Source organism: Gastrolobium bilobum, unplaced genomic scaffold (genome assembly GCF_033153095.1).
Source record: "Gastrolobium bilobum isolate Gb01-03AN ecotype WA unplaced genomic scaffold, APGP_CSIRO_Gbil_v1 utg436, whole genome shotgun sequence".
Taxonomy (NCBI): domain Eukaryota; kingdom Viridiplantae; phylum Streptophyta; class Magnoliopsida; order Fabales; family Fabaceae; genus Gastrolobium; species Gastrolobium bilobum.
Genome location: NW_026898220.1, coordinates 60,020 through 74,527, shown reverse-complemented (window position 1 = coordinate 74,527; position 14,508 = coordinate 60,020). Strand labels below are relative to the sequence as shown.

The window sequence follows — 14,508 nt, the reverse complement described above, 5'->3', positions numbered from 1 at the left end:
AACATATCAATTAAGCAGCACTTAAGCTATTAAGTGAAGATACATGATTTTTATATTATATCACTTTGACACATGCCAATCATTCTTTCTCTTTTTATATTATAGAGGCTATATACTTTGGATGTCCAGGTTATTGTAAGTTATTGATATTTATTGGGGCTTTTAGGGTGGTCCAATTTTTGAGTGGTTTAAAAGGGAGAAATTATTTTTGAGATGCTTCCATCCTATAACTTCAATTGCTTTTTATTATTTTTTTCATTTTCTCATTATCAACCAAACTTTCCAATGAGTTCGTCAATTTTATAATTCTTTATTAAACATGCAATCCGTAGCTCAGTTTGGTTGACATATGAACTCATTAGTAACCTTGATTTTAAGGTATTCTTGTGACTGTCAACATAATGCATGACCAGTAACGAACTTTAACTAAATATTTTTTTATGCAAGACATGTATGACCAAATAATATAACTCTCTCCAACCAATCACCAGCGCGTGGACACGGAACAACCTCATTTCATGACCAAAACTTTACACAAGAAAATAGAACAAGCATTACGCTACCAGCAGAAAGTTTTATGGCTATGATTAGATTGTTTGCCTTCGGCATAAGAAAACAAACATGATACCAAAGCAGCAGGATTTCCTTTCTCCCCCCTGCATAATGTTCATTGCCTAATTATCCTAACTAAAATGCTAAAAGGTCAGGAACTTCACCATTCTTGCTGGCTAGTTCCCATCGTCAGCAGATTTCAGACCGGAGTGGCCACCACTTCCTCGAGCGCTTCCTCGTCGGTCTTCAGCTGAACTTCCAATTTCTTGCTTGCCACTACCAATAAGTCCCCTACCAGCACCCTGCAAACCATGCCCATTCCCTGTGGAGCTGCGTACAAAATCAGGAAACCCTCCATTGCCTCCCACATTGATCGCTTCACTTTGCAACATGTGAAGCCCTTGACTTCCACTAGAACTCATGCCAAGTTGGCTGTGTAAGGCTTGCTGCTGTTGAAGTACTGAGAAAGGCTGTTGTGCATACAAAAGGGAGGAGCGTGCAGCCATTAGTTGTTGTTGTTGTGTCATCTGCTGAGCCTGCATGTAGTGTGCTGCTCCCTGCTGCATAATCCCACCAGGAGTGTACTGCTGTGTTATCCAAAAGAATTTTGAGACCAAAAAACGGGGCAATAGTGATGAAACTTACAAATATAATAGGAAGAACTGGATATTGATATGGATCATTGCAGGATTAAAGAGATCAAAATGTAACCAACATGATCTTAAGTTAACTGCACTCTCTAAGTGATCGAATTCTGAAAATAGACATGTACCTGACCAGGCATTTCAGGCTGTTGGGATTGAGAATCAGCTATTGCAGCAAGGTACATGAGATTTCTCTGCAGCCTTGATTGGTTCCTAAAATAATGGCAAGATGATTATGATCATTTAGCACCACAATAATAGAACAAACAAGGAACGGGAATATGACGTCAAGATACTTTAAGAAAAAATCCAACAATAGTTTCGGTTTTCAATCTCAAGGCAAGCCAGTAAGGTTTGATTTGTAGAAGAAAAACCTTTACAAGAAAAAATAAAAATACTCCTCTATTAAGATTATCCTGTGTCGCAACTGCATAGATAAACTTGAATAATGCAGTTGTCAAAAAGGGTTGTCCTAAATTTCGAGATAGACATTCCACTCAAACGGGATGTAAAATAATTTTAGAAAAAAGTTCTTTTATTACTGTCAAGTCATCATGTTTTGGAACTTTTATTCATAATTGTATACAACTGTCAGCATAATTTTTTTTAAGTATTGTGGGGTATCCCACATCTTAGAAAAAGCCTGCAAAAAAGAGGAAGTCAATGCAAACTCCATTTAAACTCAGATAATTTCAAGATGTCAAACACCTTTGATTTAGCATTAGATTAAGTAGTTTTTAACAATGAATACTCTTAATTGTATGTAAACTTTGATATACCAAAGGAACTAGAAAGTTAAAAAAACTTCAAAAATTAGTGTTACGATAAATCATTATTTAATGTCATAACCTACTTAATCTTGCAGCCATGTTAATATTTAAAAGCTTACCATAGAGGAGCTACTTTATTGGCATGCAAATGAAGCAGAGGAACAGATACTAAAATACAAATTCACTGCAGAGATTTATGTAAATAACTTTGCAAGTGTCTATACCTTGCAGATATTATATATGACACTATATTATTCGTCTCACACATTATAGCATACAATAAAGTTGAAATCCTGACATAATGGATAGTACAACTTCAAATTGTACTCCGCCTGAGGAAATGCTTGAATTTTACCAAAACAAATGATGATGGGGTTGGGGAAATTCTATGGTGTGACACCATGTCAAGTTGGCAAGGGCATTTCTCCGTTAGATAGAATCTAGATACGATGTGGGAGTAGCATCTAACCAATAAACAACCCTACCTAATAGGAACCGGGATGGGGACATACTTGTTAGCAAATTAAGTAATGAGAAACACAATTTTCAATTGGTGTTGCAGTTTAGACTAGTTCTTACTCGGCACACTCGCTCAGCTTGCCAGAATTCTGGCTTTCAACAATCTTCAGAATTAGGGTCTTGTTCTCATCCAGGTACTGCTTGAAGAGAGGAGAAAAGTAGTTAAACGCAGTCAATGATAATATCAACATGGAAAATTGCCTAGTGTGTGTGTTGGGGGGGGGGGGGGGGGGGGGGGGGGGGTGCAACAAAGAGTTCTTGCTGAACTGTCTTCCCTTATAAAGCACTATGATGCATGGCGGTCTTAAAAGATTTTAAAAATATGTAGAGTGTTTATCTGTGTTGGCTGAAAAATGGTAAATAATATAATTAGCCTTTTCTGGCATGCAACTTCCTCTCTTCTTAAACTAATTGTCAATTCGTGCAAGGAATCAGAACAACAGCTAAGTCATCAAACCATAACAGCCGGGTCAACCATTTAATTAATTTAAAATTCTTCAAAAAATGTCACATAATGCAGCACAGACAAGTTAACTAAAATTCCAAAACTAAAGCACATAGATATCAAGCATATGCCTATACGGCTATACCAAACTGTGAGACGATGGGGTGGGACTAGAACAGAGAGTTATGTCAAACAATATAGTTTGTTTGAAAAAAGTGACTTTTCTCTAAAATCTAATTAAAACCAAACATGATACTGAACCGGTCCAAGAATGAGTCTAGTTTTATACTTAATAAATGATCAAAAGATGCCGAAGCAAGTGTTGTTTTGAATTTGAGAAAGATAGGGATAATGATATCTGAGAAGTGTAGCATATTCAGATAATCTAATCTAAACACTGAGAAAAGCACATGTCAAGAGCACCAAGCAGCATATTTCCAAAAAGCAAAGAACCCAAAATTTTGCAAACACCAAACCCACCCACTTAAACTCATATAGCAGAAACCGACAAAAGAATAAGCATAATAAAGAGAACAAGGAATGATAAGAAACAGAAACACAGAAGCAGCACAAGCGGTACTAAAAGTGGCACAGCAAGACCCACAGGAAACAGAAAGGTCCCCGCAGCAGAGAGAGATTATCCAAACCAAGCAAGAAAGGGATTAACATGAAGGAATAATACATATTAAGAAAAATACATAAAAAGATTGAGTGAAGATGAAAACTGAAGAATCTTAGCATCGAGTTGAAGAGAAAACCTGTTGAATGTGATCAGTGGTGACGTTGTTAGGGTAGTAAGATGCCATGATAGGCTGCATATGCACCAGTTGCTGCTGCATTTTTCTCACTATATATCCCACTCACTTAGTCACTTCGAAACACCCTCTGCAACTCTGCAAAGAGAAAACAAAAACCCTGTGCTTTTCTCTGTTACCCACTTTTCCTTTCTCTAATGTCTACCACATCGAAAAGATACTACTTTTATTGGTCAAAGAGAGAGAAAAAAAAGAAGACAACTCGGTGATTTGAACTAGATTTTTTTATAATTTATTTTATAGTTTAGGATTTTTTTAATAATTGTTAATTATTATTATTTTTGTTATTTTTAGATTACGTTTTGATTGTGTATTATTTTTTTTTATTGCGCATGATTTTTTTTTGTTATTTTTAAATTATATTTTGATTTTGTATTATTTTTTTTGATTGTGCATAATTATAATTCTTTATTTTTTTGTGATTTTTATTTTTTGTCTATTTAAAGCTTGAAGAATCTTATTATTATTAAGTTATTTTTGGTTAAATAAATTAAAAAATAATAATAATATTTTCTCACGATCCTTATATCCATTCTTATTTCTATTTAACGAATTGATTATTGATTATTTGAGTTCGAAAAATCTTGGTTCAGTATGGCTCTTTCTTCTCTACCCTCTAGAACTCCGTGTCCTTTTTTTCCCTACTCCAAAAGGTGGCTCACGTGATACATCAGTTAGAGAATCAACTTAATATATTTATTTCTTTTTATTAAATTATTTTATTTAAATAAAAATAATTATTCTATAAAATTTTGAAATAACGTAAGCTAGTATATTTTTTTGTTTAACAATTTTTATTATTAATACGTTAGCATATAAGAATAAGGAAAGGACGTCTACCATAAAAATATTTGGAAAAAAAAGCGTTACTCCTCTTATTTATAACCATTTAATAAAAAAAATTATTTAGTTTCAAAACAAAATTAATAAATATATGATGAGTTCATATAATTATTATTTTTTCGTTTCATTATTAAAATACTACTCTCTATTTTAAGTATCAATTATTTAAAATAAAACAAATTGTTTTATAAAAAATGAAAAATAATAAAAATTCCCCCGACCTTATTTTTTTTCCTTCACTTTTTCATCCTTAAAAAAGCATAACAAATAAAGTCACGTTAACATGACATCTACACTTATTAATGTTTATTGTTTGATGATGACGTTGGTCTTGTGTAAGAGATTCCCAGTCTTGTACTACCCATCACCCATCCAGTTCATCACGCGCTCGCCGCTCACTCTAGTAATTCGCGCTATTTACCTTGACCTTCGTGCAAATCATTGTTTTTTCATATATTTTTCTTCCTAATTTTATTTTTCTTCCTTTGATCCATGCACATGTTTTTCCGTTTCATTCATAATGATGCTCCTTTTAATCTAGATTAATTTTAATCAATTTGCTTTAGGCTGTTTGTCACCGAATAAAAGATTTGAGCGGTGATTAAAAAAGGTTTGAATTGCGTGTATGCTTACTCAGATTTTCTTGGGAAAATTACTCTAATAAACCTATCACAGGCAGAAGCAGAGGGTTCTTCATTATATTTTTCTACAATACACAATCTTGGTTATTTTAATTGGTTCATCACGTAATGCTTTTCTTGAAATATTACATTTTATCGCACTGATGATTCACCTGACAGGCTGACGCAATTCTCTCGTGCTTGTCAATTTATGTAACGTGCATGAACTAGTGTATATATGTATTATGTATATGCTCATTGATAAAAGACACACAACATTAGCTACTTGGTGATACATGACAAAGAAATAAATTTAATACCTCGTATGCATGTGTAAACATGTTCCCCTCAATTTGTTTCCTTTTTTGGTTGAACGAAAAATACCACTAAACATACAAAATAATAGCTGAGGAGAATATACTATCTCTGTTCTAGATATATATTTTAAAGTATTTGAAACGATTCTATATAGAAAGGGTTTCACTTTCATCGTTTTCATGGCTGGCGCAGAAAAATATCTATTTGATCAGATATTTCAATACAAATGTAAACGAATACTTATTTTTAAATTCGTAAATTACTTTCTATATGCATGCTAAAGCTTTAAGGGATATATTGTTTAAGTTTAAGGGTGCCCTAAACCTAAAGTTAGTTTCTTTTTAGATTAATTATTTGCGGTTATATATACTTACGTCTATGAACATATTATTTAAGGGATAAATATGAATCATGTTGTAGGTATAAAATTAGTGTCATGCAACTACATAAGACAAAGTAAAGTCATTTTTTTTTTTGGAAATATTCTAATCTGTTCATTACTTCGCAATTAATCCGATTCGGGACGGGTCCAGGATTAAGGTTTTAAATTCCTCCCAAAGATATATAGTACTGGGGAGATTCGAACACAACCCCCACCTGCTTAGCTCTCATGCGCCAACTGAGCTACCACCGTTGGTACAAAGTAAAGTCATTGAATAGTGTGTCTTTTTAACTTTTTTTATTATTAATTAATTTGTCTTTTCTTTGTAGGAAAAAAAATCAATTATGTTGCATGATGAATCTAAAGCCCATTATTTAAAGGCTCAATCAATCTGTCTCTTAAAAAACAAAATAATGGGATTTTATCAATAAACAAGTTTTGAATTGAAAAATATATTTGTTAATCTTTATCTTAATTTGTTCATTTGTTGGTAGCAACAGCAATTCAGGAGATCCAAATCTCATTTGTTGACGGAGGCTTTACCATATGAGAGAAAGGAAGAGAAAATTATAAAGAATAACACTTCTTCTCCCCATAACCGAATATGTTGTTATGAATTTTATTTTTTATTTTTTGGTGCGGGATGTTGTTATGAATTTTATTACTTGCCACATGTAAATTTTTCAAATTATATTCATGATCATAATATGTATGAAAAATTAACTTTCTTGAGGAAAGTATCTTCACCTAACTGCTTAATTTTTTTTATTGAATTAAATTTCTTGCATAATATTCAGACTAAGAAGGTTATCAGCTAGTACGGTGGATCAATTATAAATTAGGGAAAAATGTTTCTGCAGTTAATGCAGATAAATTATCTGCATTTATTCTCAAAACAACGTTGTTTTGGTATTGAAATCTTAAAAAATTATAAATATAAAGACTATTATAACACTACTAGAAAAAGCTCTATTATCGACAGAATTTATTAACGGAAAATATTCCGTCAAAAATAGTAACGGAATTTTTGACGAAAATTCAATTCCGTTGGAAGTAGAGACGGAAAAAATTTCCGTTGAATTTTGAGACGGAAATTTTCAACGGAAAATAAATTCCGTCAAAATTTTTAACGGAAATTAAATTCCGTTGAAATTTTCTGTCAAAAATTTATCAAATAATTATTTTTAATCGAAAAATATTGACGGACAACAAATTCTGTTGATAATTACAACGGAAATTTTTTGTTGAAAATTGCAACGGTATAGTTTTTCGTCGAAAAATGCAACGGAATTTCGGTCCGTTGAAACTTTCAACGGAATTTTGGTCTTTTTCCATCAAAAATATCAACGGAGTTTTTTTCCGTTGATAATTTTCAAGTCATCACATCCATTATCAAAAACCCTAAATTTCTTTTATGCAAGTATACTGTCATTTATAATTGTTTATGGTGTTGTGCATATATATTGAAACATTTACATGAGAATGCAAGTAGTGACTATCCACATATGGAAGTGTTGAAGAAGTGGATGAAGTTATAAGTATACTAAAATGATGCTCAGATGTACTCACATGATAATGGATGTGAAAATACGTAAACATGTTGCTAACAAATCTCTGTAATATTTATTATACTCAGATCAATATCATATATGTTGATAATTGCATATCACTCATGTTGTGTTTGTTTTCGTTGATTGCATTTTTTTTATATTGTTTAAGTTTATTATTGATGGCTTCCAGCAGGTATGCGCTTCGGAGGTTTTGTCCCTCATCGAGCTTTGGCGTGTGTGCCATTTATACGATTAATTTGTCAAGGCTTAAGACCTTATCTTTTGTTTGAAGCTTATTTCAATAAAGATTAAAGAGATTTGTTAACAACATATTTACTTATTTTCATATCCATTATCATATGAGTACATCTTAGCATCATTTTTGTATACTCATAACTTCACCCACTACTTCAACACTTGTAGTTGTGGATAGTCATGACTACTTGAATTCTCATGTGAATGTTTCAATATGTATGCACAATACCATAAACAATTATAAATGATAGCATTATTGCATAAAAGAAATTTATGGTTTTTCATAATGCTTGTGATTACTTGAAGAGCAAAATGAAGGAGTAAAATTCAGTCAAAATTATAAACGAAAAAAAAGTCCGTAGAAATTTTCAACGGAAAATAATTCTGTTGAAATTTTCGACGGAAAAAGTCCAAAATTCCGTTGGAATTTTCAACGGAAGATTATTCCGTTTCAATTTTCGACGGAAAAAGTCCAAAATTCTGTTGGAATTTTCAACGGAAAATTATTCCGTTGCAATTTTCAACGGAAATAATTCTGTTGCAATTTTTGACACTAATAAGTCATTGTCTCTCACGAGTTATTTAGGAATACACTTTGCATTCTTGCATAAAAGAAATTTATGGTTTTTCATAATGCTTGTGATTACTTGAAGAGCAAAATGAAGGAGCAAAATCCAATCAAAATTATAAATGGAAAAAAATTCCGTTGAAATTTTCAACGGAAAAAGTCCAAAAATCTGTCGGAATTTTCAACGGAAAATTATTCCGTTTCAATTTTCGACGGAAAAAGTCCAAAATTCCGTTGGAATTTTCAACGGAAAGTTATTCCGTTGCAAATTTCAACGGAAATAATTCTGTTGCAATTTTTGACACTAATACTGGCATTGGATTAGCCTTCATGGCAGCAACCAAGGGTTACAAGCAAATAATTACAATGCCTGCTTCAATGAGTCTCGAAAGAAGAATTATTCTATTAGCTTTTGGAGCTGAGTTGGTTTTGACAGACCCTGCAAAGGGAATTTTTCTCTCTCGTGCTGTTTGGTTCCCAAGAAAATTTATAGAATTTAGTAAGTAGTTTTTTTTCCTCTCTCTTTAAAGTTTTGAACGAAATAATAATTTTGCAGAATGGAGGAAGTTCAAGAGCCTCAAACCGAATCACCACTTGGTAATTTGCATGCATCTCTGAGGTGAAAAAAATGGTCTTTCTTTTCAATGTTGTATTTGCATGAAAAAACTTTATTTTTTTTTGGGCACTGTTAATGGTTGCAGGTCAAGAAGATGAGAATGAAGTGATTACTGAAAACTCTGCATTTATTAAAGGGGAGCCAACACAATAATTTAGTAACCCTCCAAAAGTTGATTCTCAAGTTGAAGTCCTTCACGAGAAGGTCACTAAACAAATAATTAAGGAAGGCCATGGCCAGAAACCTACCAAATATTCAACTTGCTTCTATGAGTACCACATTTAATCATAGTTTGACTCTATCTATGTTTGCAGTTAGTGTGAAATCCAATGTTGTCACTACATTTCATGTCATTATACACGTTCGAGTCACAGAGTTTTGATACAAAATTGTGTTTATCTAAAATTATTTGAACTCATCCCTGTGCATATGCTAAAGTACTGTCATATCATGTGATATCAGATTTTTCTTTTTTTCCCTAAAATGGCCTTCATGTGTCTAGCTAGGTATATCAACTTAAGCTATAATTTAAGCCAATATATGGAAATGTTTTGGTATGAAAATGTAAAATGTTTGGTCTTTGGGCATCTAGTGTTGTTTTACCATAAGAAAAACTTCTTGATTGAGGCTACATGAGGACAAAAGCAGGGAAGGGCAAAATTATATCAGGCATTAGTTCCTAATATCTACTCCTTTACTCATCTTGTGATCCCTTTCCTGAGTAGCCTTTTTGTTTTTCTTGGCAGTTCAAAATCATGAATGTGACCTAGATGGTATATGGTGGTAGTCCATTACAGGACGTGGTCTGAGAGTACACAACACAAGTTTGAAGACACATAGGAGGAGCAACGACCAATTAAGATGGTATTAATTTAAGTGCGTCTAAATTGAACCTGATATAATTTGTTTTAATTTGCATTCTTTGTTAAGCATAACCAAACTTGTGCTCATAATCATATGATATCAATTTAGAATTATAACTCATATGACTATCATCAATCATATTTTATATTGCAGGCTGACTTCATGCAAATGCCATTCCCTGACAATAGTTTTGATGCAGTGTATGCGATTGAAGCCACCTGCCATGCATCAGATATTGTATGTGACATTATTTCACACTCTTAATTAATTTCGCTTCGTTGCTCTAACTAGTTCATATTCTATATACTCATGCACTCGTAAATTGTCAAGTAGATGTGAACCAACTTTTAATGTGGCCATGCATAATAGCATGGAGTGCATTTGTTAACAACGAATCTACAAAATGGTGTTTATAATTTGTATTCTGTGACACTTATTTTTCCTTTTATGGAGTCATGAACAGTACGAATGATATAAAGAGATATATAGTGTTAAAGCCTGGCAAATGTTTTGTGCTTATGAATGGTGCATGACTAGTTCTTTTGATCCGAGTAACCAAGAGCACCAAAAAATCAAGGTACAATATAGAGCTTGTTATCTATTGAGCCTTTTAAATCCTTTTCTTGGTTTGTGATTCAAAAGATGAAATTCCTTCGAGCAGGCACAAATTGAATTTGGTGATGGGCTTCCTGATATTAGATTGACCACAAAGTGTCTTGAAGCTCTGGAGCAAGCATTTTATTGCCAATTTTTTGTTAAGTGAGGATAAAACACTCAGAACGACGGATAATTCCTATGTAATACTTATAGGTCATATTTTTTATGTTGTAATTTGGTATTGGACAAGCTTGACAATTATTTAATGTATGGGATGATTTTTTTAGGACATGATGATAATATATATTCAACTTTTGGTAGCTTTTTTTAAAAAAATATTATTGCTTTTCAATTTATTTCTATATTACAGTTTTTGTTGCTAAAAAAAATTAGGGATATTTTTTAAATAAAAATTGAAATATTTTTATTAAATAAAAAAATATTTTTATTAAATAAAAAAAATTAGGGACGAAATTTGGGAAGGATATATTTTCATCCTATTAGGGACGGACAAATTCTGTTTCCATATGAATTTAATGTTTTTTTAAAAATTAAAAATATTATTTTCGACGGAATTCTATGTACATTCCGTTGTAAACGGTTAAGAATTTTCAACGGAATTTAATTCCGTTGAAATTTTCAACGGAATTATAGATAAATTCCGTTGGAAATTGAGACGGAACTTTTTGACATAATTATTTTCCGTTGAAAGTATAGACGGAATTGTAGATAAATTTCGTTAAATTTTACAACGGAATTTTTTCTATTGCAATTATCAATGCAAATATAGTTAAATTCCGTCGAAAATTGTGACGGAATTTTTTAACGAAAATTAATTTCGTCAAAAATTTCAACGGAATTTTTGTTAATTTCTGTTGCAAATTGAGACAGAATTTTTTGACGGATATATTTTTCGTTGAAATTTTCGACGGAATTTATTATTTTAATATTATTTCATGACTTTATTTATTGACGAAAAAGTAAGGCTTCCAACGGAATACATTCCGTTGAAGTTTTCAACGGAAAAAATTTCTGTTGTAAATTTCAACGAAAAAAAAAATTCCGTTGCCTTTCGACGAAGGGTTATCCAACAGTAGAATTCCGTCGAAAATTCCGTCAAAAAATGATTTTTCAACGAAAATTTCATAATTTTCAACGGAAAAATTCCGTTGAAAATTGATCTTTTTTTAGTAGTGTAACCCTGAAATAAATTAAAATTACAAAAACACCATGATTTCCGTTCAAAACGACGTCGTATTCGGCTCACAGCAGATAACTTATCTGCAGTAACTGCAGAAAAAACAAACCCTATAAATTATCCATATTTCAGACTTCAAATAAAAAAAACTCTTAATCATACATAAATGTATATATAGGAGGATAATAAACTTTTGATTATTATTTATATATTAATTAGATTTAAGAAATAAGAAGTACGTGGTCCTCAGAAAAAGATTCAAAACACTAGTAATAAATTAATAATAAAGTAGAGAAAGTGTTTACAAAAAAAAAAAAAAAAAGTAGAGAAAGTTGAGATAAACAAAAAAAAAATGTATAGAAATCATTAAACAGTATACAACAAAAAGCATTAGAACTCTATGTAAATTTTAAGAATTTCTTTAATAAAAAAGTATTATAAAAAATATATGTGAAACTTGTTACAAACTTACGATATGTAAAAGTTCAAAATCTAATATTACATAATAAACATAAAAATATTTCGCTGAATTAGGAAATAAACATTGCTGTAATTAACGATTTTTATTCTGAATATTACATGATTTTTATGTTTTTTAATCCTTGCTTAAATATTTTAGTACTCTTTAAATGCAAAACTAATTCCATTTAAGATTAAAAAAAACTCTTCCAACATTGCATTTCGACCAAGCGCATGAGGATATTCATAATATTTCCAAAAACAAATTCTTAAAATGATTGGAACTTGGATTGGGACCCAAAGGTTCACATGCCCTATTCCGAGTGTTGTCCAATCCATCGTAACAAATAAAAGGAAAATCAAATGATAATAATGCAGTTGGTGTATAAGAGTTGAGCAGGTGAGGTGAGAGTATATATTCGATCTTTTCATGTACTATTTTAAAAAGAGTTTAAAACCTTAAACTTGAACTCCTCCTGAATTCTGAATTAGTTCATAGAAAACTTATAAAATTACTCAGGGATAATATCCACACACACAAAAAAGGACAAACTAATCTCAAACTTATCCTTATACCACAAGTACCCACACTCCAAAAAGTTGTTTGGTAGAGAGATAAATTTTAGATTCTCAAAAAATTTATATTGAAAATTTTAGTTAGCCACGTTTGGCACAGGGATACTTTAAATTTTTCATTCACAAAATCATGTGTTCCTCTCTTCCTTTTCACAGTGCCTTTTTTTTTTTTGGATTCCTCTATGATTCACGCCGCTTTGCTTCAGTGACCCAATATCGCGTTTTGACCCTTTTGTGGCATATTAGACATTTTTTTCAAAAAGTTTATCAAATGTTAATTTTGTAAAATCAGCCCACATTCTCAAGAATCATTGACAAACAACCAAACATAGAATCGAGAAATTTGAGTTAATATTTCTGAAAATATTTTAGTTTACCAAACAACTTTTTGGTAACATTCATGTGAAATTCATTTTTTCAGCATATTCCTTGAAATCATAATTCTCGTAAACAAAAAAAAAATTCATTTACCAAACACCTAACATAACACACACCCACATAGAGAGAGAGGGGTTCTACTACAACAAAAATGAGAGAGAATCTCATATCATTACGGATAATATATACAAGAAAAACAAAAATGACTTAATAAAATCGATCAATGTTTCTTACCCAACATTTGTTTGAGGTATTAAAATCAAATGATAATTATGTAGAAAATAAAATAGACCAAATGTAATTAGAAAACAAATATTCGCAAGTGTCAAACATATATATATATATATATATATATATATATATATATATGAAATATTATACCCATATATTTTATGTTTATTTTATCTATTTCTTTTTCTTCTTTTTTTGGTGAACATCTATTTCTTTTTAACATTATTATATCATAATCTCAACCAATAATAAAATGAGAGAGAGAAAATGAAAATTATATATATATATATAATGAAATATTATACCCATATTTTTTATGTTTATTTTATCTATTTCTTTTTAACATTATATATCATAATCTCAACCAATAATAAAATGAGAGAGAGAAAATGAACACGTAATCCAATATCTTTTCACATGTATAAATATTGGAGGCGTAAAGCCCAAAGATTGTGTTCATCACTTTAAAAGATATCATATCAAAACTATCATCCCACTATTAATTAATCACAATCACACATAATTTCAAATTCAATCATCAATTTCATATTTGGAAGTTTTCTTAAAAGTATCATAATATCAAATTCAATCATAAATCAATATTTGAAATTTTTTCCTAATCATTTATTCGCACGTAATCATCAAATATAATGAGTTATTCATTATCTCTATTTATTCTCAAAATAATAAAGTTCGCAGAAATACTCTAAATATCACATGTACTAATTTAAATTTAAATTTACTTATAAAAATTTTATACAAAACTAACCCAAGAACACATAGGAATTAAAAATACCCGGTCTCCGTATTTAATAACTTCTAGAAGGAAAAGCGATTTGGGAAGAGAAGTCGGGTTGGTAACCAAAGAATAATAATAATAATAAAATAAAAATAAAAATAGAAAATTGAAATAAGAAGAAAGAGTAGAAGAGGAAAAATGTTGAGGACTAGAAGTGATTTGATTTGATTTGGTTAAGTTAAACCTCTGTTTATAATTGAAGACTCAGATATGACCTTCGTACAATTATTTCCTTTTCTTCCTGAAACTTTTCCTTATTCTTCGTAGGATTATTTTCTTTTTTATTTCCTACGATTATTTTCCTTCTCTTCTTAGTTTTTTTATGGCTTTGACTCATTTGATGACTCAAGAATAACAAGGTTGACTCATTCTTATTAATTAAGATATGACTGAATTAAGATACACAAACTAATATTATTTTAAATTTTAATTTTATTATTACTATATATATTATTATTATTTTATTATTACTATCTTTTATTATTATATTATTATCACTAGTTTGGGGT

General features: G+C 30.8%; 1 protein-coding gene across 2 annotated transcripts; it reads right to left on the bottom strand.

The window, feature by feature from the left end:
* Window positions 1-585: 585 nt before the first annotated feature.
* LOC133313954 (GRF1-interacting factor 1-like) lies at window positions 586-3,824 on the bottom strand. 2 transcript variants are annotated; one of them, XM_061515379.1, is made up of 4 exons: window positions 3,689-3,824; window positions 2,546-2,622; window positions 1,325-1,409; window positions 586-1,139 (listed from the first exon to the last, which is right to left on the bottom strand). In XM_061515379.1, exons 1-4 carry the CDS (start codon window positions 3,767-3,769, stop codon window positions 729-731), a joined length of 654 nt encoding a protein of 217 aa, XP_061371363.1. In that variant the 5' UTR covers window positions 3,770-3,824; the 3' UTR covers window positions 586-728. The 2 variants fall into 2 exon arrangements, with proteins under 2 accessions (XP_061371363.1, XP_061371364.1); XM_061515380.1 differs by having other exon boundaries at window positions 586-1,136.
* Window positions 3,825-14,508: the final 10,684 nt, after the last annotated feature.